Here is a 23,476-nt window from a genome sequence, read left to right as displayed (position 1 = left end):
ATATACAGTGACATTTGTTGTGCATGGTGGTGGAGTGTTTAATAGCTCGCAGGCAAGAAGCAGTAGTAGCTGAAAAATGCGTTGTTTTCTATCGCTGCTTCCTAATTTGTTTTAATGACTGCTGTATATTTGTAATTAAGCAGGGATTTCAGAATTAAAGAGCTTGTTCTCGGTGCAAGGATGTGCTCGTGTAGCTCGTAATTGTTTCCTTTTACAAACCTTCAGATTTCACAGAGTTTGCAGTAGGAATTGCTGCAGGGATAGCAGTGTGTCAGGGAGCGTCGTTAAAGGCTCTCAGCCCTGCTGCTTGCGGCTGTAAATCCCGCAGTGCTGCTCCGCACGGGCTCTCCTCGCAGCTCCTGCGGCGCAAACGCCAGGTGGGAGATTTAAAGCAACATCCTTTGGAAAACTTCTGCTGGGGGAGCCTCGCAGAGCGAGCGAGCGGCCGCCGCAGCCCTCAGCATTTCGGTTTTATGGGGGGATGCCTCATTTACTGAAGTTCTGTTCTCTGCCGTGGCTTGGAAAAAGGGATGGGTACCTGTTTTTGCTAACCCTTCCCGGTTTTGTCCTTGGTACCCGCTGGTGTAGGTGACTTCTCCTCTCTTCTGTGTGTGCTTCTCCCTTTGTAGCAATATTAAAGACATCCACTCGGTGCTTGAAGTGACAGTTTATGACAAAGACCGCGATCGGAACGCTGACTTTCTAGGCAAAGTTGCTATACCGTTGCTGTCTGTAAGTTTCATTCACCTGACACACCGCTCTGTATTTTTCCTGCTGAAGCCGGGGCCGGCGGGGGTGGGGGGGTGGAAAAAGATTTGCAGCTCTGTGTCTGTCATTTCTCAACCAAGGTCTGTAATAAGAACACTAAAATTTTAACATACTCAATTCACGGCCATGTTGAATCCCATGATAGTTAATTTTGCCTGACAGACTCGGTCCTGGTAATGAACAGGTACTTGTCAGACTTGCCACAGTTGTTTTGGGTTCTCTGTCAGTTTCAGCAGCTGGGGGTCAGGGGTCACCCGGGGGGTGTATTCAGTGGAGACCGCGAGACAGACGGCTGTCATGTCCTTTTCCTGCAGATTCAAAATGGTGAACAGAAAGCCTACGTCTTGAAAAACAAGCAGCTGACAGGGCCAACAAAGGGGGTCATCTATCTTGAAATAGATGTGATTTTTAATGCTGTAAGTCTTAACTTTGGCTTTTTTGTACTGCTAAAGAGTTCAGTTTCATGAAAGCTTTTGTCCCTGATTTGTAGAGAATTTCTGTCATTCCTCATTTTCTCTAAACCTTGATGTATACTACAGAATACTCTTCTGCCACTGCCTGGCACACCCACTCTTTTTGTTGCTGCTGCTGCTGCTATTGCTGCTAATGTAAGGAACAGCAGCTCACGCTTCTGTGTACGCTTATGTGTCGCGGGCTTGGCAGCCATGACTTTGAAACTTCGTAATTTTTGCAAATTGAAGCATGTGTTATTAGCAAGGAGCGAGTAAGCTTGAAATATTGACACACCTTTTAATGCGTAGGTGAAAGCCAGCATACAAACCTTAATGCCCAAAGAAGCGAAGTACATTGAAGAGGAAAAAAGACTGTCTAAACAGGTAAAGAGTAAGGAAACACTAATCCTTTCCAAAAGCCTTAATAACAAGTGTGCACATCCAAATATCTGGTATCATACTGCTGAGGGTAAAGAATAACATTTTCATTACCTGTTTACAAAAGAATATGATAGGTCGGAAGAGGCAGAAACAAAATAAATGGGTTTATTGTGCCTGCTCTATAAAATGCAGCTTAATTTCCATGAAATACGTGAAGAAGAACACAGTTGAAACCATCAGGTTCCACACATATCAGATTATAGCACAGGTGCGTGTAAACTAAGTCTTGCATAAATTTTTGCAGTTAACCTTGACCCGAAAGGTCCCCATTTCTTGCAGGGTACAGAGTCTTTCAGCATTCTTTTAGCCAAATTCTAAATAAGTTAGTTCAGCGAGGTTTGAATCAAAGGTGAAAGCAGACTAGAAGTCTGATTTACTTTTGAGAGTCCTGCAGGTAGGAAATGTCTGGAGCCTTTTTTTTTTTTTTTTTGCTGAATATTTTTACCAGTCACAGTTTTAATGTTTTGGTAAAAAAAAATATTAAACACACATCTTATCTTTTTAGCCACTGGAACTAGCTTTGATTCAGTTTTTCACGTTCCACAAATTATCTCTTTTATATGGAGAGAACCGGGCTTTTGGATGGCCGGTGGGAACAAGGTATTTGTCGTTTGCAGTGAAAAGGCAAACGTCTCAAAAATGGTTTTTATTTTCCTGAAAGCTTATAGTTTTCAGTGTTACTTAAATTATCTGCTGGATGAATTTTTTATCAGTTGCATGATGTATTTCATTAAAAAGACTTCAAGAGGCAAAATATTTCTTTCTTTACCGTTGTGAGTAGTGCAGTTACTAAAGCTGCGCTTTGCACTGCTACTCCAGCAAAGGTGCTGCAAGGCCTTTCATTCAAGATTCATTTTCCCCACTTCCATAGCAGGAAATGGCATTGTGCTTTTTGCAGATGGCAGGAGGAGTAAACTCTAAATGCCACGTGGGGTTGTTGGTTTTTTTGTTTTGTATTAGCTTGCATGGGATACCCCACTTATGGGGGGAAGAAAAAGGAATCTAAAAGGAATCTTTACATATGACTGATGTGGATGCCGAGAGTGCTGTGTCTCACCTACCTAGCATTTTCTGTGCTACTCAATACACAAAATAAATCATTCACCGGTTTGTTCACCTTTTTTTTTTTTTTTTTTTTTTTTTTTGTGAAGTGTATTGCCATTTTGGAGCATCTTGATCTAAACCCAGCGCTCTTATGTCTCATCTTTATATAGATTGAATGTATGCAGTTAAAATTACTTTGATAAAAACATATGGTCAACATACATCACAGCAGACAAATTTGTGACAAATGGAAGAAAAATTGGATGTAAAGGGTGCAGGTGATCTTAATTAGATTAGAGCAGTGATTTTGCCCAGGTTCAGGTTAGTGCACTACAGCATCTTTTTATTAAGAAGGGCCACAATTTGTTAAGTACTTGTGAATGGGGAAAAGTCTTGCCATCTTAATAAAACTCTGAAATCTTACTAACAATATAATTCATGAAATTTTGCAAGTGGCTTTTTAAAATCAAACAACAATTTGTTTACTGTTTAGAATGAAATTCAACAAATATCAGCTGACACAACTAACAAATTCTCTCTTCCAAGTCTCTCAAATGTTAAACTTTCTCAATTTGTGAGCAATAGAGCTTTACATGTTTTCTCAATCTTCACTGAAATTAAGAATGACAACATTTTAAGTATGAACCTTTCTGAAGCTTTTGAAAAGGGTGTTGAAAATTTTTCTTTTTTCATCTTTTTAACAGCTACTGTTAAGAAACTTTATCCGGGTGAAGCGTTGTGTCATGGTGCTCATAAATGCCGCCTGCTACATTAGCAGTTGCTTCAACTGGGATTCTCCCGCAAGAAGTCTTGCTGCTTTTTTGGTATGATCCTCTTTATATTATTGTTAATCACCCTGGTGTACTTCTGTTTTAGACTGAGAGATAATACATGTTGATGGGGGCAGGCTCTGATTGGTTTTTTTTTTTATTTAAAACTTGGCATTAACAAGATACTGCAGATCATGTTTGTTCACTTTTTTTTAAAAAAAGGTAAGTTTAAAATGTCACACAAACAGGTACTTTTTTTTTTTATTTATAATTGTACAGATAACATAAGCAAGTGATACAACTCAAACCACAGCAAGTGAACTATGGATTTATTTTGAGCTTCTCAAACATTACTTCTGTTAGACTTTGTTTGGCCCCCTTGTATATTGCATATTTACTGTAAAATTTTCTTTGAATATTTCATGAATTCTTTTACATATCATGAATATAAAATTAGTGTTATTTTGTCCTCCACATATCAATATATGTTACGCCTATAACTGTTTTAGAACTACAAAGCTCTGAACCCAAAGAGTTGCTTCCTTATTAAAATTTAGTGTTCTTGGTTAAAAATAACCAAAAGAAACCCAAAACAAAATAGAACAAAACCAACTTTAAAAATATTAATGCAGACAAACTAGTACCTTTTACATATCAAGCTCTGGTCATAGTTCAGTTTTTAGTGAATTGCTTTTTCGTGATTTAAATGAAACTGCTATTTCTCCATAAACATTAGCTTCATTAATATTAAGCTTTATTTTCTTGTTAAATTTTGAGAATTCCAGGCATAATTATAGGTTACATTGTGTTTCCCAGATGAATGTCTTTTTGTTTTCAAAATCATATGAACCAGAAGCAAGACCAGAGTCCCTGTTTTTTTTTTGCCTGAGGGAGTCCCTCCAGGAGTAAAAATGTATGGATGGACACACTTTCTGGAATGTCTAAATTTATTAAGTTGGCTGAAATACTGAAGTTGTGACCCTCTCCACCATGGCTGTGAGCAGGGAATGTTGTCAGTCTTTGAATAATTACAGAGGGAGTCTGCTGACAGTACTCCCACCGTGGGAGCCTACAGCTCAGGTGCCTTGATTTTGGAGACATCAAACCAGGCATTGGAGCTGGCTGCACTGGAGCAGTAAAATGGGGAACTTTGGTGTGTCACTAAATCGTGCTGTTCTGGAGGAAGTTTCCTCTAGCAGGGCTCAGTCTGTACTGACTCCCTGTAGCCTGTCAAAGGGTGGCAGCAAGCTGTCGGTGTCTGGCTGCAAAGTTCATCGAGAGAACAGGAGATGCATGTGTTGTTCAAACTCCCAGGGTTTTTATACTTCTACTGACTGTAGTAGCTACAGTACATGATAACTACACTATGTGCAAAAATCTAAATATACTTGATATTGTTTAATATAGAAAGATGATCTGTTATTACTTCCATTTAAAATGAGCAGAATTTCATAGGAAAATGCATGTTTCTACGTAAAACTCAAATGTTCATGTTGCTATTACTGGTCCAGTTAGTAAATACTCATCTGTCCAAGTCTGATTTTAATACGGATGTGAAACACCCACCTGTGATCGGTGGAGGAAAGGAAATGGAAAGACAATCATAGAATCATTAAGGTTGGAAAAGACCTCTAGGATCATCAAGTCCAACCATCAACCCAACAATACCATGTCTCCATCCTATTCTTTGGAGCATATGAAATTATTTCTTCTCATGGTGCTCTGCTGTGGCCATGGAGGAAGCTGTGTTGCTGTGAAATAGTAATTGCATCTGATCATAGAAAAAATTCAGTGTCATAATAAGTAGTGTGAAATACATAAAACACAGAAATTGAGTGGGGATGTCTGTAGTGAGTATACATCATTATTGTAGTTGTAATATAATGCAGTAGAACCATGTTCCTGATTTTATTTATATACATATTCATATATATTTTCATATTTATATCTCAAAATCCTGCTTTTCTTAGTTTCCTTCTAGTATTTACTTTGCTATGTGGTGGTTGTGGCAGTTATGGACACATCACGTCTGCAGCAGTGCTGTGACTTCACAGATGTGTTCTTGCTCTGCATCTAAAATGCATCCTGTGCTTTTCAACCTGATGTAATTATGTCCACGGATCAAATCATCCCTCTGTTGGGCAAAACATTGATGATTTTTTGTTAGTGAAGCCAAATCTACATGAACTTCCATCATGAATGTAAGCTTTGGGTTTGGATTGTTTCTAGAGCTTCATGGCTATCGCAGGCCCTTGAGAAATCTTGAGAGTGGTCCATGTGCATGCGTAGTGGTGAATCTTGCTTGCACTAAGGTTACGCTGGAATTTAATAGATTCTGTAAAAAAGCTGTACTTGCATGTATCATTTTCATCACTTCACTATTTTACAAATCGTATCTCCTCTTGAAGTTGTCTCCGAGAGGTTGGAGAATGTCACAGTGAAATGTCAGTGCCAGAAAGGAGATGAGAAATAGGCCATTCTGGATGTTTCCAGCTCTGTAGGCAGACTGATAAATAATGTAGGAGAAGTAAACTTTTAAACTAACCACTTCTTCCTTCCTGGTGGATTTGAAGGCGTACCTTGATGGGTAATGTCCTGATACAGATCTACAGCCATTTCACAGAAGTTACATGTGTGAAGGTTGATTTTTCAAATGTCCCATTGCCCCAGGTTCTTGGTGTTACAATTACAGGTACGCTTTTCTTGTACCTCACCCCATGTCTTTACTTTCTGATGGGGCCACTGTCACAGAAGTCCACAGGTGAAGAAATTCCAACAGGCTAGATGAGTTTTCAGAGAAGTAGTAAGTTAGCTGTAATGAAGGAGAGATCTGGAAAGGAAGACTACTCTTGGAAACCCACAGAAAGGCCTGATTAATATGGTAACCCTATAATGAGCTGCAGTTATCGGCTTTGTGCTCTTCGCATGCTGAAGTGTTCACTGCAGCTCTTTTTAAAATCTTTCTCCTTGGAGAGTCACAGTGCTGGTTGTCAAGACTAAAAGTGCTCATTGAAAGGGCTTGCTGGTTATTTGTGCTCCAGAACCTAGCTGTCTCAAATCTTTACATTATTTGGGACATTTTAGGAAAGGAAATGTTTTATGGACGGTTCTTTCTCAAGTCTGTCCAAAGGCACCAGCTCAATGAACAGTGTTGCCCATGCTGTACCTAGAAGTAAAGAAAACCTAGAAGTTATATTTCTAATGTTCTAGATTATGCATTTCCTCAACTAAGCAATATTTTACCTGTATCTGTTGAACTTCATAAGCTCATCACCTTCACTGAGAACTTTGCCTGAACGACTTAAAGTTTCTACTCCATTCTTTTCTGTGCCTCAGTACTTCACAGCTGAAGAATAATTGCTACCCAGATATAATTTTTGCATTCTCTTGCTCATATAACCGTGACATATTATTAGCTGCTGGTTTTCAGACACTCAAAGGTATTTGTAAATAGCTCATGAAACAGAGGTTGATCTCGCTAGAATATGACTTTGGATTTGAACCATCAGAAGATTTTATACTCTGTCCTTCTTTTTCGTATTTATTTCCTCTTAAATAAAGGAAGTTTATAGCAACAATATTAAATTAATGTTTCAGTTCCAGAACAGCTTTATTATATTACATATATCCCTGTTATGTCTAGAGGCGAATCAAAAATGTGTTAGGTGTTTGTGTTTATGCTTCTCAACCACCTAAATGCAATGCAAAAGAACAGAATACATAGAGGGAGCATTTTCTGTAAATTCACATGATTTTCTGTATTTAAAACAGACCTTTTGAATATTTAGCAGTTAATTTTTATATTTTTTCTTAATTTGGTAATTAACATGGTATGTTTCAGGCAGGAGAGTTTTATTAGAGTATGCAAAAGTGGATGTTTTTTCCTTAGATTAATCTACTGTGGGCACTGAAATGTCTACTAAATTGGGCCTAATTTCCATCAGCTTCTTGACCAGACATTTATGTTCTTGCAGATGTCAGTGGGTGCAACGTAGGGGGAAAAAAGTGTACACTCTTTTTTGCCAGTTCTGTCATTTCTCACTGTAATGAGCACAAAAATAATTGGACAACTGAGCTATCAGTAAAAGGACACACTTCAACGTGAGTCAATGAATTATTTTACGGGACAAACTTTAATCTTTAAATGTGATTGTAGATAATTTGTGCTACCATCTGTCCATTTGGAATTCTTTTAGCCTTTTCAGTCGTTATACAGTAAGTGCTGCTGTGTTTAACATTAACATTTGATATTTTACACATTTAATTTCTGTACTGCTGCGTGGTCCTTGGGGAGCTTCGCTCTAGTGCTACATGAGAGAGACAAAGTATTGATCAGTTAACATTTCAGCTACATTTATGTATGTCGCAAAATTAATGAAAATGCCAGACAAAAATGTCAGAGTGCACAAAAAGGTAGAATTTAAATTTGGTAGTTTAATGAAAAGTTTAAGATGTGCATTATCAAAAATGTCCCCTTGCCTTTAAAGTACAATTCATAACTGAGTAACTAAAGGGGACCACATATGTTACTTAGAGGAGCATTGAACATGAAATATGAGGGGATAGATAATCTTCAAAGTGTTTGGTATCCCAAAATGCCCTCAGTAAAGTGCTGTAATTGCCTGCTTGAACATTTAACTGTTACTCATAACATAAACTTGTTTCCTTTCTCATTTGGAAGCAGAGTACCCTCACCCGATCCCACACAGCCTTTTCAGAACGTCCCCAAATTAAAGCTTTCCATGAACGCGTTCTCCTATTCCTGTTCTGGTTCCTCTGAACCCTGCTACACGTGTGTATGCATGCACATAGGAAACTTCCCTTTCTTAGCCTTTGAAATATTGATGGAATGACTCACCCTGCATCCAAGTCATTTGTCAGGTCTAACTCACCTTCACTTTGTCATCTGACATTACACAGTTCATGTGTGAAAATGACATAAGAGTGTCCCTACCCTTTGATTAAGTGTTAGTTCTCTTGCACGTACACCATTTAGTTGTGGTGGTGTCATGCTAATTAATTGAAACCGAGAAGGGAAGAGGAGAAAAAAGAGCTGGTCCCTAGCAGGAAATGAGAGAGTGAAGTCATTTTGCCAACTTGCTTAGCTTTTCCCTGTTAAAAAGGGAAACGATCACTACTGTGTATTTCAGAAGCAACTTTCACTCAAAGCCAAAGGACAGAGATCATGTTTCGGGAGAGACTTGGTATGATACCGTCAGGCGTGGGAGTGCACTTGTGGTAGTTATTAAATATTTTCCTTTTTTTCCACACTGTGATGGCAGGAGAATCAGAATTTTTCAGGTATATTTAAGAGCTCATAGATTTTGTCATTGTTGATACCATTATTGAGGATATAACATATAAACAACTTCAGAATGCTTTTTACTAAACCTGGGTGAAGTGGACCATCAGGTTGTCTTTGCCACCTGTTGTCTTGAATTTGAAGTCGGAAGAAGTGCTGATAAGGTACTTGCAAAAACTTCTTGCATCCTAAAAAAGCCTTTCCAAAAATTCCTGTTGCTGTCAAAACTGCCTGTTCTCAGAAGAGAGGTATCCAGAGATGAAGTGACATGGCAGTGGCGCGGCCGGGTACAAGATTCATTTCTGATGCAGGTAGCACACGTGCAAGAATCTTTCAGCTTTTTTGTCACATGTATCTTCACCTGCAGGAAAGAGGATGAAGTAGTCCAGACTGCCGTGCTTTGGGGATTTTTTTCAGAAGTAAAGCAGAAAAATAGAAAAATTATCTAAATCCTGTTTCTTCTTTCCTAATTTTCTATAGACCAGCAGAACTAATGTGTGACTGCTGCTAAAATACAGTGGGATTTGATCTTTCTGCATAGCGTAGCGATGCCATGTGCCAGGTTTGAGAAAGTGTGATAGGAAAGAAACAGATGTGTAGTGGATCCCGGTATATATGACCGTTGAGATCCATTAACCATTCATACACAGAGAACATACCAGCTCCAGCAGTGATTAAAACCCCTCCGTACCGAACTATAGCAAATGAGGAATGACGCTGGTGTGGAAATACTTGGTTTTATCAACCCACGTCTTGTGTTTGACACGTTGTGTGTTTGCAAATCTGATACAAGGAAAGACGGGGCAATATTTCTAGGCTTAAAAAATTTCTTTTAGTGTTTTATTTTGTTTTTAGAAGATCACTTTCATTTTACTTCCTTCATCACATGAATGTGTACTTGCTAAACCAGTTTAGCAGTGTGTGCAGGCTTGGTGCCCTTTTAGGTAACCCCAAGCACCCTGTGTGCTGCCCAGCTGCTGTTCCAGGAGGGCGTGTGTCTGTCTTAGGTGTCACTTCAGCCATCACCATCCACGTGTCTGGGGTGCTCACCCCAGGCTGTCTAAAGTGGCACCACATCTACCTGTAGGCACAATAATGGCTCTGTTTGTTAGGTGTTTATTTTGCCTGCATATCTATTTTAAGTACTCACATAGATTACGTTCTGAGTTCTTCATAATCTTAAGGTGCTCGGTCTCAAAAACACCAACACATTGTGTAGAAATACTTTCCTTATTTTACATTGCCAACTGAGGTGAAGAGATTTTATGACTTCTCAAACAGGAGATACACAGCAGAATAGAGCACTGGTATCCCAAGCCTTGGACTTTTCCCTTCACCACCAGACCATTCTTCCCACCTATTTTGCTTTTCTCTCTGCTTAGAAATCTGACAACTTTTCACCAAAAGTATTTAATTATCAAAGCTTTTAGAATGCTATTATAGCTTGGTATACCAAAAAGTATAACGCACCGAAATGTAGCTGATCAAAAGTTATGAAGATTAAGAGAAACTATTAGTTACTGTCCAATATTGAGTGTTAGCCAAAAAGTTCTAAAAACAAGCTTATATTTCTTCTTAAGGCAGTGGTGTGACTCAAAATCCAGGCAGCCAAACTGTGCGAGTTGTAATCTTGGTCTGGAGTACGTCTCGCAGTGCGAGTCACGTACAACGTGATCCCCAGCTGCCTGATGCTGCCGCGGCCCCACACGCGTGGTGCTGCTGGAAGAGTTGCAGGACGGCGGTGTCTGACCCAGCGTGGCCACGGGTCCCAGAGGGGCCGCTTTCCGTCGCGTACTCTCGCTTGCGCTCTCCTCTTGAGCGCGCAAAACTCTCTGAATGAAAATCTTTACACTTGAAAGACTTCACATAGCGCCGGTATTAAATTTGGATAATTATGTAGTAACGGTGCTCTAAGGAGAAAGTAGCTGTGTACCTTATCATCACCGGCTGCCCCGAGTTGCTGTTTGACAGTCGTTGCAGGGAATCTTGGCCATTTAAACTTTCATTACTTAAATGGTGCACATGGGTGGATTGTAAAATATCTTACTTTTTCATCTTCTTTTAGTTATGAGTTATAAGAGAACCAACACATTATAAAATCATGTTACAGAGAGTCTTTTACTTCCTTTTTATTTTAGCAGCGGTAGGTATTACAATGAAGGTTTGCCTTGAAGTGGGAGGACTGTGGGCCATGCTGATTTTACTGGACTGTTCAATAGTTAATATAATGTAATATTTTGCAAAAAGTTTCAGTGTAGTAAAGAAAGAAGCGGTAACCAGGTATGTTGTATGCTAGTGAGGAATGCCCGAGTCGGGAAAATCAAATACAAAAGCGATATTTCAAAGCTTTTGAAAATATGATGTGGGAAAGGATTAGAAGGGCAGCCTGTTCAGAAAAGAAGCTACCAATTTTTTCGTAATGCTCCTTAAGGAATTATCAGTGTGCTTACCCCTGTGGAGTAGCTGCATGTTTAGTAGGTATGTAGCTGGTAGGTGATACTATAAGCATCCGTGCCTGGGTGGAAGAATTAAGGGAAAACAAGGAATTTTCAATATGTCGGATTTTACTGCAGTGAAAACAGGCTAACTTCATACTGTTTCAAATACACATTGCGGACATATTTGTCCTGCTTATATAGTTTAACATGTAATTTTATAATTTCAGTTTTGATTGTAGAATGTGAAATCCAGACCATTCCTATAAAAAAGGCTTAGAACACATTTTGTTTCTACTAGTGCCGCACATGCTATATGACTATATGGGTTTATTGGTGTTGTAAATAAAGCCTCAAAAGAAAAACACCCCTAAATAACCATTGCAAAGGTTACACGGGAAGTTTTGTCCCTTTTTCCTCAATGGGGACGGTCTGCCACACACAGCTTTATCCTACATTTTTGGCAAAAGGGAGATGCTGCGTGCTTCCCATCCCAAAAATGCTGGTTCGGACCAGAGAGAGTTTGAAAGCTTGCTTCCCACTTGGAAATAACTGGCGTGTGGCAGCGCTGCTTGTGACGACGATACCCCAAAGCGGCAGAACCGACAGGGAGAATGAATGACTCGTCTGCTCCCCTCGGGACCGCAGGAAGCTGAAGTGAAAAACGCCCGTGTCGTTCTGCCGTCACCTTTCAGGCGTCCCTCTGCTTTCCCCCTCAGCCTAGAGGTGGGCTTACCATGCAAGAAGCTTTATTTTCACCTGAACTCCACTGCGATGTACGTAGGAAAGTCCTGTGAAGGAGCTGGGTGGTTTCAGCTGAACGAGGAAGGCTGCTTATTTACGCCGTTAGGGAACCTTCCTCGAGACGGGGTACGAAGAAGCAGTAGCACTAGAAGTTGTCCTTTGCTTGGGGATAACGTGTCTCTGTGTTTCGAGTCTGTTCAAGTGGACAAACTGCTGAAGCCTGACGTTACAGAATACTTACAAAGTTTACAAGCGGTGGCTTTTTTTGTTTTTCTTCTGAATTAGGCGTGAGTTACACAGCTCATTATTAACACAACCTTTATTATATGGTTTAGTCAGGGTAAACATTGTTTCCACCCAGGGTGTTTTCCATACCTGAAGAACTAGGATTAAATCCATTCTTTCAATAAAATGATGCTCCCCTGAACTACCTTTCCGCGTGCTTTTCCCCCGTCCCTCCTGGGGGCTGGCCCGAGGCAGTGGCTGCAGATCTCTGTGAGAAGGCTGCACGGAGCAAATTACCATCTCGGCAGAATGTTTGCTTAAATTTCTCAGTTAAAGGCCAAACCGATGGTTGCAAAGTTGTGAAGAAAATCCTCACGTAGCCTTCGCCATGTTATTGGTGAAGGTTGGCTGTTTGCCGTGGCATGTCTGGCACAGTAACTTTTCCTACTGGTCATGGCAATATAAAAAGGAGCGAAACCTGCCCTGATGATCCCTTTAGTTAAGTATTATTGCAAGAAACAATGTTGTCTAGGTAGTTTTTTAATACATGAAGCGCTCAGGGTATGGGCAGAACGTTAAATTTTTACCAAGTGCCATGCTTGAGTAATTTAGCTTCTGCAGGAAAGGAGAATTTCAGTGGACCTTGAAATAAAAAGCCTGTAAATCTCATACCCACTTGTTTCATGTAAGGTGGTGGGAGCTGTTTAAGTTAATTTAATTTTCAAAAGAAAAAGGACAGGTGTTTATAACCCAAAATACGTTTATAACTTTGGAATAAACAAGGAGAAATAATTTAAAAATGTAATTTAGTTTGGTTTCACTAGCAGATTTTATTTATTCCAGAATAAGTGTTAACACTTACCCAGTAAAGATAAATAACATTATGACAAGAATTGTTACTGAAGAGAAAAAAAAAATGTGAGCCAAATGGCTGCAGCTGATAATGAACCTCTTGCAACTGCATGGCAGAACTTTGGAGTTTGTACATTTCCATGAATAACACCAGCACAATTACTGTAGCTCTGAAGTTACAAGATACCAACTGCTTTCTGGAGATACAAGTACTCTAGGAAGAACCCACTGATTTGAAAAAGCAAAAAATTAGCATAATTTACTCTTGTTTATTTGAGATTGACCGCTGCTCTCACTGCTATTGTTAGGACTGCAAAGTTATCTGTTAAAACTGGTATTATGCAGTTGGAACTTCTTGGGCAATTAGTGTGCAGCAACGGCTGAATAGGAGACATGATTTTCTCTCCGCAGCCGTATAGTAGCTGTGATTAGATGTTCCTGTATTCCAGTTCTAATTGACTGGCCTCCGTAAGTAGACACTGCTCATTAATGAACAGAGACAGACACTTCCTAACCCCATTAAAAAAATAAAAAGGTAGCAAAGAAATGTGCTCAAAAATGAATAAAATTAATTCTGCTTTGATATACTGAATACATACTTTGCATCCGACGCTACGAGAAGTGGCACTGTGTGCTTGGGAAATCTATGATTAAAAAAAAATCAAGCCAATATTAATGCATATCTCTGATTCTCTGCACTCAGTACATCTCCTCTAAATCATAACTTGAGGGGTAAACATGTTAAGCTGAAGCTAAATCTGTACTGTAATAGTAGCCCTGGCAGGACTAATGCATGAGGTTTTGCTGTTTCCTTATATTTCTCCTCAGTCTTTAAGTATACGAATGCATGGTGTCTGTTTAGCTTGAAATGCTTCTTTCTGGACTATTCTGGTCTTAATAAAGTCAGCTTGTGTGGTATTTCTGTTCTCGCTCTGTCTCTCCTGAGGTCTGTCTTTTTCTGGTGCTCATTTATGAGGGAGAGGGAAAATCTCTTCCTTATCTCAGACCAGAAGGCACAGGTGTACGAGTTTGAAACTCTATTTTCCAATGGCAAATTCTTAATTTTCCAGGAAAAGTGTCTTTTTGATAATTAGAATCAGCTAATTCATTTGAAAATGAGGGATCGGTACTGTAAGGGATACTGTTAATGATTATTTAAGGCTGTTTTCCTTAATAAAGAAAGAATTAGTATTTTCTGCTTGCTATACAGTACTCTCCTTGCTGTTTTCCCTTAAAGAACCTCTAGTACCAGCAGATACTTTATCCCTTTAACGTGAATGAAAAATTTAAAAGTAGGTATTTTTAATATTTGCTGCCATCTTAATTATTACTTGCTTAAAGCACCACTGTTAGCAGAGGGATTATGAGTTAATAAAAATGTCATAGTGTTAGTATATAAAACACAACATAATTTTCCCAAGATAATGATTAACAGCATAAGGCCACATTAATAACACTTAATGCTTATTCCCTAAAGGTGCTTGATTTTCAAATTTTAGGAATAGTATCACAATGTTGTAGCAAGTAAACTCGGACACGTTTCGGAGTGATTTGTTTGAGAGAAGAGGTAACTAATGAAATCTGTTCCTTGAGCTTTGTTTCTGCATTATGTCAGTAACTTCACAGCATTACAGCTTCACATCTATCTGAATACTGTTTTTAATACCGGATATTAATATTCCCTGGTGCAACTCCACTGAAACGCATTAAAAAGTTATTTATTCATCACAGTCTATTAGCCAGAGCACTTGGAAAATAACTGTAGTACGCTGGTAGGTCATTATTATGTCAGTACTCCTTTCACACAAGAATCGCTTTGTTCCAAGGCTGCTTCAGGTGTTTATTAGCTGCTTTGATTCCATCAGTACGAAGAAGGCGCATCTCTATAAATTATCGGTCGGCTTGAGCGTACTGCGTTGCTCATTCGGGGTTGGCGGCTCCGTCAGCCCGGCCGGTGGGAGGTGAGCGCGCTGGAGTTACCTACCGCAGCCCCGGCCGGCCGCCCGGGTCAGACGCCCACCTGAGCACCTGCAAGCCGAGCCGCCCCCCATTCAGTGCTGCAAGAACTGCTCTATTGTCGCGGGAAGAAACGTTTGTTTCTCAGGGAAAATTATTCCAGTTCTGCTTCTGAATGAAAGACAAGGCTGTTATTACTCAAGGGATATTAGGCCTCACTGCTTTTTTGAGAAAACAAATTTGCTGTAACTTTATCTGTAATTTAGTACTGCACGGGTGCAAATAGAGTCTGCATTGTATGGAACTGGAGGCAGAAGTAAGGGTTTGTTAAAGCCATGAAAAGGGTTGGGTAACCATTAGATTTCCGAAAGCGGCCTTAACCAGAGTCATAGGTTAAAAAAAAAAAAAAAAAAAATTTCCATTACGGCCTTACCATCAACGATCTGTTTTGGATTTGCTTTAAAATTAGTGTTGAAGAAGTCAGGTTTCTGTCTATATGGAGAATATGGCAGAGTTACACGTTTCCTGACAGGGAATGTCCATATTTTGCCTTGACCAACAGCCTACCCAGTGAGTGGTTAATGTAAACTCCACTCAGATATTTTTCTGAAAGGTTTTTTTATTTTGTCCTTTCTCACAGTAAACGTAGCAGACTCTTGCTGTTCTCGAGTTCTGCTTTCTTGAAGAATATGATGTCAAAATGCTTAAATAAAATTTCCCTTTTGTTGGTCAATTCTTGGTTGTCAGCATTTCGTGGGAAGAAATAATATTAATTGTTTAAAACTTTTGTCCCGTATAGGAAAACTTAGCCCTTGCAAATGATGCTGTTGAAGCTGGTCCAAATCAGTCAGGTACTTCATTCCATCAAAGTTCATTTTTTATGACTGTATGACTGTTTGCTGCCTTACATTCTGATCAGGCGGCAAACATGCAAGCTACTTTCTTCATATTCTTTTCTTTTTTCTTTTTTTCTTTTTTTTTATTTGTTTAAATAAAGAAAATTTCAATCCGGTTGCAGGAGTTTGGTCTCGCTGATTAGCAAAGTTAAAGTTAAGAACTTAATGTGGTTTCTAATCGTCTGGCAGCTGTCATTAGTGAGTGACAATGTAGTTAATCCCCCCCGACACACAACCCTGCTCCTCCATTCTCCCAAAAGCAGAGCCAGCCACCTCCAGGCACACTCCCAGCTGAAGCCGGGAGCAGGGAGTGCGTATCTGACCCCGGGATCTAAACCTGGGAATCTCTGGTTAGTATGCTTCGTTGCCTCCGGATCACTGCACTCGCCCTTCTGCTCCTTTACTTACAATGTCTAATATGCCTAATTTAAATTAAATTATTTTAATTAAATCATTCAACTGTTTCTCACAGCGCAAGGCAGTTGCGAACTGTAGCTGCCGGTGTTTTAAATCAGGTGTCTCAACTTGGTCGGACCAAAGTTAGCCAAAGGTGACCGTGGGTTTTGGCATAGGCAGAGTGAAAGGCGTGTGTGAAAAGGCAGTCACAAATTAAGCTAGAACTGGGAGCCGTAGCAGTTGCTCTTACAAATACGTACCTCAGTAGCATTCCTGCTGGTTTGTTTCCTGCAACGTTGTGCCACAAGCAGTGGTCTCACAATTGGCAGAGAAGGCAAAAGGCTGAGCAGGGAGTTTGTGATTTCTGGGTGGAAATAAAGCTCATCTCGGTTTATCTCCTGATTTGAGCAATCCTGTCATTTGCCAGTCAGTGACTGTAATGAATCCTCTGCTGCATCACCGGCCAGGGTTTTTCATAGGTAACCCCTCGACAGCCGATGACACTGCACCGTGGCTGGTATTTATTTTATTTTCTGCAGGCATCCACTCTTTCTCACATTTCTTCTATTAAAAACCACAAGTACTCCCCTCCCCCAAGTTACAGAGAGCAAAGTAAACCCAAAACCCTGAAGGATTCTAATGGTGGAGGAGTGCTTTAAAACAGGCTGTCTGTGCTCTAAAATGTGGTTATAGACTAATTAAATTCTGTTGTCTGCCTGGCAATGACAAATACGGCACTTCTTTGAGACCGCTTTAAGATCTGGATGGTAGAACCAACACCCCCACGCACCTCTGAAGTGCAGGACTATCTACTGGCTCTGTGATGGATCTAGTCTCTGCTGACTTCTGATTTTTAGAACTGATAGTTGAATATAAAATATAAATTGGTTAAAAAATGACAGATTATTTCTGGGGGCGTTTTCAGTGTTCACCTTTATGATAGTTGCATTTTTTTAAGTTAATGCGGTTTAAAAATCATTTTAAGTTCCCCAACACGAAGGAAAGAAATGAGATATTGGATTTGCAAACAAAAGCTTTATTGGTTTATGACAAGTAATCCATCTTTTTGCATTAGTGTAGCATTCCACCCTAGATTATTTTTCATAATTGATAATTTGTGAGTCATATATTTGTTATCTATTCTTTTATGGGTTTCTAAATAGTGAATGATGTCAAAGGTCATGGAGCTTTCATAAAGGTAATGTTTTTTATTTTATTTTTTAAGTTTTTATTGGTGTTCTGAAGAACTTTGTGAACATTTCAGGGAAAAGTACAAAGGGAAAAAGTGATAGTGGTTTGCCTGGTAGGAACTTATGCAACATAATGTTACAGCAGTTCAAAGAAGTGAATGTTAGGGCATACATGAAGTACTAAAGCAGGGTAAAAATGCCTAACTAGAATTATTTCCCATTAGAAGTCGGTTATGATTCATGTAATAGCAGTTAGGTTTTAAAAGTTGGAAATGCGTGTACTGCGTATGGATGCAGCAAAATTAAGAACGATATTTGCATGTGAGTGATTCAGTTTTATTTTTTCCTCATCAGAAATATGTTTACAGTATTCAACAAGCCATTACTTTCCTTCTACCCTAAAACCAGGGGTGTTGTAGCCATGTGCCATCCCCTCTTTTGGGAAGAATCTAGTATTGGTTATAGATTAAGAAAATGTAATGAGGGAAAAAAAACCCTCTAAAATATTAGAAAGCACCAAAATGATGATTCATTAGTTTGTCACGGGCAAAAGATGCGGGCATATGGTGTAAAATTTAGTTATCCTAATGAGAAGGCCAGTAGGAACTTTTTCCTTTACTAATGCTTCTCTAGCAACCCATGAACATTACCACTGACTGTGCTCACAGAGCTTTCTGATGCAATTAAAAATTGGGAGAACTGAGCAAAATATGAATAAGTTCAATCAGTGGGAAAGGGAACTTAAAATAATTTTCAGACAACTATATAGGAGGCATAAAGAATTTTAAAATTAATTAAATATTAATTTCAGAGCTAAATTGTAATGAATATATTGTTACAGCTTGTGTGGTTCTCTCTTCAACATCCATTTAAATGTCCTCTGAACTATTTAATTATAGTGAGACATTTCTATTTAAAAAATGATTCAGGATTATCTTAATTAAAATAGAATTGATCTCATTTAATTGTGATGTAATTATATTATTATATGTAGAAGGTCATTAAAATAATGTAAACAATTTTTTCCCCAATTTCTAAAAATAAAAGAAAGAATAGCTGATAAGTTTTGGAACAGCTATTCTTGACATTTTATCTGAAAATCATGAATAATTGAAAATTTTGCAAAATAACTCGAATCCCAAATCAGTAACGATGTTAGTAGGTTCGATATATTTTGCCCTTAAGAGATCCTTTAGTTGCATAAGAATAAAGCAAAAGTTATGTATCATTACTGAACACTTTTCATTTCATTCTGTAGCATACATCGGTACTGTTGGTTCTTCTCTATTTTTTAACCAAACCTTATGTTGGTTGTTTTTTCTTTCCAACAACATTTCTAGTCAAGCTGGAATTAATTAGTAATGTATCCTAACTGTTTCAGGAAAGTGCTTTAATCTAGGTGCTTTGTTCAACTGGGACTGTAAAATAAAGCATTTTTTTCAGCTCATCAGATTAATAGGTTTGACTATCATAATTATTTGATACAAATAAAAATATATCTTGACATTTGCTCCATCAAAAGTATTCAGGACTTGGACAAATGGACACAAAAAAGCCTCATTTTAAAATTCCCCCTTTCGTTGTGTTGCAGCGATACTAAAATGTATCTAATTGTACATGTGCCAGGGTGATGTCCTTCCGTCACTATGGATATAAAAGTACAGCCTTTAAATACAGACGTGCTGAATTCTATATCTGGAAGGAAAAATATTCACAGTTATTACTCGGTTATGTAATATGAAATGTCTTTAATAATCTATATATTTTTCCTTTTTTTTTACTACCTGTGAAACTGTTCCCTCCTGGAAAAAAAAAAGGCAAAACCAAAAAAGAAACCACCAAAAAAACCCAAAGAAAGGTTATCAGAATTTCTTTAAAAGCCAGAATGTACTACTTTCAAATTGCTTGGCTTGCCTGAACCTTAGCCGATCATACATGCGAGAGGACGCTGCTGCTACTGCTGGTTCTGCTGCTGTCATTATCTGCTGCTGTATACTGCAGTGGTGTCTGCGGGGTAGTGGCCACACCGCAGGGACCCCTCTTCTGAAAAGTTAACAAACTGAGCCTGTGCTGTTAAATTCATATCATTAAGTTCAATTCAAATCAGTAAGGCTGTCCCCGGGAGTAAATTTACACATATGCATAAGTATTTGCCACATCCGACCTGCTTGGGGAAGAGACGAGTGTGTAAAAGATGCAGGGAAGAAAAAGCATGCCCTTAGATTAATGGAGCTTCTCAAGCATCTCTTCATTATTTCAGAAATATTGGAAATACTGTTGTATTTAGGCCATTTTAAGTAATTCTCAATGCGGTTGCACTGTATTGAATGAAGCATTGATCATAAAAGAGATATAAGATAGAGATATATTTAATGTGGTAACAAATGCTTGCTGTCTAGCAAGTTAATGTTAGCAAGACCGAGCACTGATTGTGGTCTTTGATGTGATCTTTCAACAGTCATGGCCAAAATTACCTGTCATGAAAAATATGCCTGGAATATGCATTTCGGAAGAGCGTAGAGGCTATTTCATTTTTGTTTGCTTAAAAAAAGAAAGTTAACCTGTTTTTCTTGATATTGGAAATGCTTTAAATTTAACAAAATGGCAAAATACAAGCATCATTGTAAGATTTAGGATTAAGTTGGGTTAACCGAAAATCTTTGGGATTATGGATTTAAAAAAATTTTCAGTTAAACGCATGTTCTTAAGCCTGAAATTAAGAAGGATTTAGTTTAATGATAGTGCTAGTTCTGTGCTATTTCCTCATAAAAACAAGATCTTTTTTCCTAATCTCCCTTGGATGTCATTCTCCGCTCAAGCCTGTAGGTAGCACCCTTGCACCACACAAAAATTCACTGCCTTTTCTGAGACACAATTACTATTTAGGTCGGGAAGTCTTCACTTGTGCAGGCCTCTAAATGTAGCTGGTACTATTTGCATAATTTCCAGACTTTGATGACAATCTGTGATCTTAAAACAGTAGCCTAAAGATTACGCATTAAGTTGTTTGGCCTTGTGACTCCCTCCTCTCTTAAGACATATCCTTTTTTTCTGTGGGGAGGGAGAGAGAGGCACAACGGATCACTCTCACGAGGAGGTACAATGTTCTCCCGTAATTATTTGTTTTAACATTCTGTCCATCAGGTATTAACACGTGAGCACAATTCTACATCTCTGTTTCATATTTTCTTATCTGTTCTGCAAAATAGTTGACACTCGTGGTCTCTTTTAGCTGCTGGGTAAGGAAAACTCTGCAATTGTAAACACACTATTCATCCTCCTAGCCGTGGGCTTGATCCAGCACTTGTTCAAGCCAGCAACTGTCCCTCGAGCTGCTGGCTGCTCCCTCGGCGGTGACCAAGCTTCACCGAAACCACTGCGGTGCAGGATCAGGCCACCCCAGGAGGGTATCGACCCCGCTGCCGGTACGGGGGAGGTGACCCGTCACCAACGCTGCTGTTACTTGCTTTTTCGACTTGTAAAATATGCAAGAGCAAAAAGTGGAATGTAGGCATTATTTTTAAATCCAGGGCTGTTCGGAGAGAAAATTGTTCTGCAAATTATCTTTAGAGTTTAACTGTTTTTTGCCTCAGTATATGTTTCATAATATCACTGCTTCCATTTCCAGAGCGCAGTGGTAGCGTACCATCTCTTTAAATGACAGTTTATTTTCCTTCGGTGTTGCTCGTATGTCACTTAATGCAGAGTGTCTCTAGGCTCTTTTTTTGTTTTTTTCCTAAGAGGTCATACCAAAGGTCTCGTATTCACCCTCACCTGTGATCACGGTGTGCTGAGTAAAGCTGTTGACATTTAGTCTCTTTAACTAAGGTTGTGTTTAATTTTACTGGGAGTCAGTAAGCAGGGTTTAACAAAAAAAAACAACCATACAAAGCTCTTGTTAATACACAAGTTTATGATTTTGTCTGTGTGCTGGAGTGGGATATTTGAGAAGGGAACACTGAACGTCTGAGAGAGCCTCCCGCGAACAAACTAGTTTTTAATCGTATTGTCTGAATGCTTGGTTGTGTATTAGAAGAAGCAAAGTGGGATGCAGGTGGGAGGGAACTAACCTTTGACTCACTGTAGCAGCAGAAAAAGATCAGGACTGCCAGCATGGGAGTTTCCAGCCTTTCCCTTTCTCGCCAGAATAGAAGGCATTTTTGTCGTGGAGGAGAGAGGCACAGATTGAGTTCCCACACACACCGAGCCACTCTTTGTCTGCGTTGGGTTGGTTTTTGGTTTTGTTTGGTTTGTGTTTTTTTTGTAAAATGCAAACCTCCTCATCTTTCAAATTGTTACAGGAACTCAAGCATTAAAAAAAAACTAAGAAAAGAGTATTTTTATTCGTTGTTTTGCCTGGGCAAGCGCTGCATGGCTAACAAGAAAAGCTGACTTGTTTTTGAAGGCCCTGCTTCAGCTTGTTGAGTCGGTGGCCAAGTTACAAAGGCATCTGCTGTTCGTAGCAAATGCTCATATTGTAACTCGTTAAACAAGGGAGTAATTTTCCAGCACGAGGTCCCTGAGGGAAGCAGGACGACCCCATCGTGACTGACTTCTGTCAAACCGGAGCATATACTCGTATAGGCAGGAGAAGGAAAAAAAACTAATGCGAGGGAAGGAGGCTTCCCCATCTAGGCACTGAAAAGAAATTCTTTTTTAAATATAATTTTATTTTCTTAATCTGTTACATCCTCACATCAGCGCACATTCTCATGTCAGATGTTTTATGTGCAGGTCATACATAGGTATCTGTTCGTGTAGCGAGGAAAAGCTCACCGGGTACAGGCATGGCCGGTAGTTTTTTTCTGTATTTTCTGTATTTCTGTTCTCCATGTGTGGAAGAAATAAGGCTCCACAAAACATGACAGGAAACCGTTTAACGGCCTGTCTGGAGGATACGCTATAAGTTATCTTTTTTAACTTTTCATAGTTAAGAGCAGTAGGCAGAAATCTGTTGGGGTCTGTGGCAAAACGATACGGAGAAATACCCTTATATGCCTCTGCAGTAGACTAGTCTAAACTTGACAGAAAATCTCAAGTAAGGGTATAAAACAATACCCTTATTATAAACTTTTGCTAGAACTTCTATAGTGCAATTTTGGTTTTTTCTACTCTGTTTTCTCTTTCCGCTTTTTTTTACGTGAACTAATTATTTTTTAAGAACTATTCAGAATGTAAATACCACATAGCTCTCATTGTGCCTGCGGTATTACAGTGGTGTAAAACTTGCATTTCACAGATAATTTTGAACAATATCTGAAGAAAAATAGGCATTTTTAATGTTTGAAGTTGTTTAAAATTTACCTGGTAATCTATTTTAAGATGTTCTGTCCTAACATGACATTCAAGCAATTAGATCAAACTCTTTGTCAGTAAAGGGCAGGCTCAGTCCATGTGAATGTGTTTACCTGAAATATTCCTCCTCTTGGGGAAGAATATCCTCTATTATCAGGAAGGTCCACTGAGCGAAGAACCAGCGATTTGTCACTGTCAAGACACATGATCAAATTTTCAAAGGAAAAAACCGGAATGCAATCAGAATCTTTCACGAAGCAGACACTGAGTATCGTGGTCCTACTTCTAATGTATTTTCCTCTTTGAAATCTGACACAGATAAACATTATTGAAGTACTGTTTTAGGGGATTACTGGTATTACTTTGCTGTATGATGTGAAAAACCCGAGGCCGGATTCTGTTCTCGTTAGGCTGCTTCTACATGAGGATTTTAGCTATATTGGATTTTCCACTTGCTCACACCACTTTTTGATAAAGTTTCAGGTATTTTGTTGCTGAGACCGGTTTGCTGGGGCAGATTGCTCGCGATGTTCTTCTTTTAGGAGAGAAAGGATGACGTGTTTTAGCAGTGCCACTTTCACTCAGCTCAGGTGCGTGCTGACGGGGTCCGGAGGCTGTGGCTGGGTCTGCGCCGCCATCTGCCTTTCGGTCATTTGCATGGCGTTGTCGGGGCTAGGAAAGGGTTTTCTCTTTTCTAGTGTTGGGATGCC

General features: G+C 39.2%; 1 protein-coding gene across 2 annotated transcripts in view; it reads left to right on the top strand.

The window, feature by feature from the left end:
* Nucleotides 1-23,476, top strand: part of MCTP1 (multiple C2 and transmembrane domain containing 1) — a 287,955-nt gene that overhangs the window by 188,924 nt on the left and 75,555 nt on the right. For both annotated transcript variants that reach the window (XM_064438587.1, XM_064438588.1), the window contains 4 exons: nucleotides 630-732; nucleotides 1,083-1,184; nucleotides 1,530-1,604; nucleotides 3,410-3,529. In XM_064438587.1, the coding sequence (XP_064294657.1) occupies nucleotides 630-732; nucleotides 1,083-1,184; nucleotides 1,530-1,604; nucleotides 3,410-3,529 (400 nt within the window). The remainder of the gene's footprint in view (nucleotides 1-629; nucleotides 733-1,082; nucleotides 1,185-1,529; nucleotides 1,605-3,409; nucleotides 3,530-23,476) is intronic.

Source organism: Phalacrocorax carbo, chromosome Z, assembly GCF_963921805.1.
Source record: "Phalacrocorax carbo chromosome Z, bPhaCar2.1, whole genome shotgun sequence".
In the NCBI taxonomy this organism is placed as follows: Eukaryota; Metazoa; Chordata; class Aves; order Suliformes; family Phalacrocoracidae; genus Phalacrocorax; species Phalacrocorax carbo.
Note: the sequence above shows the minus strand (reverse complement) of the source record. Positions and strands in the feature narration are given on the sequence as shown.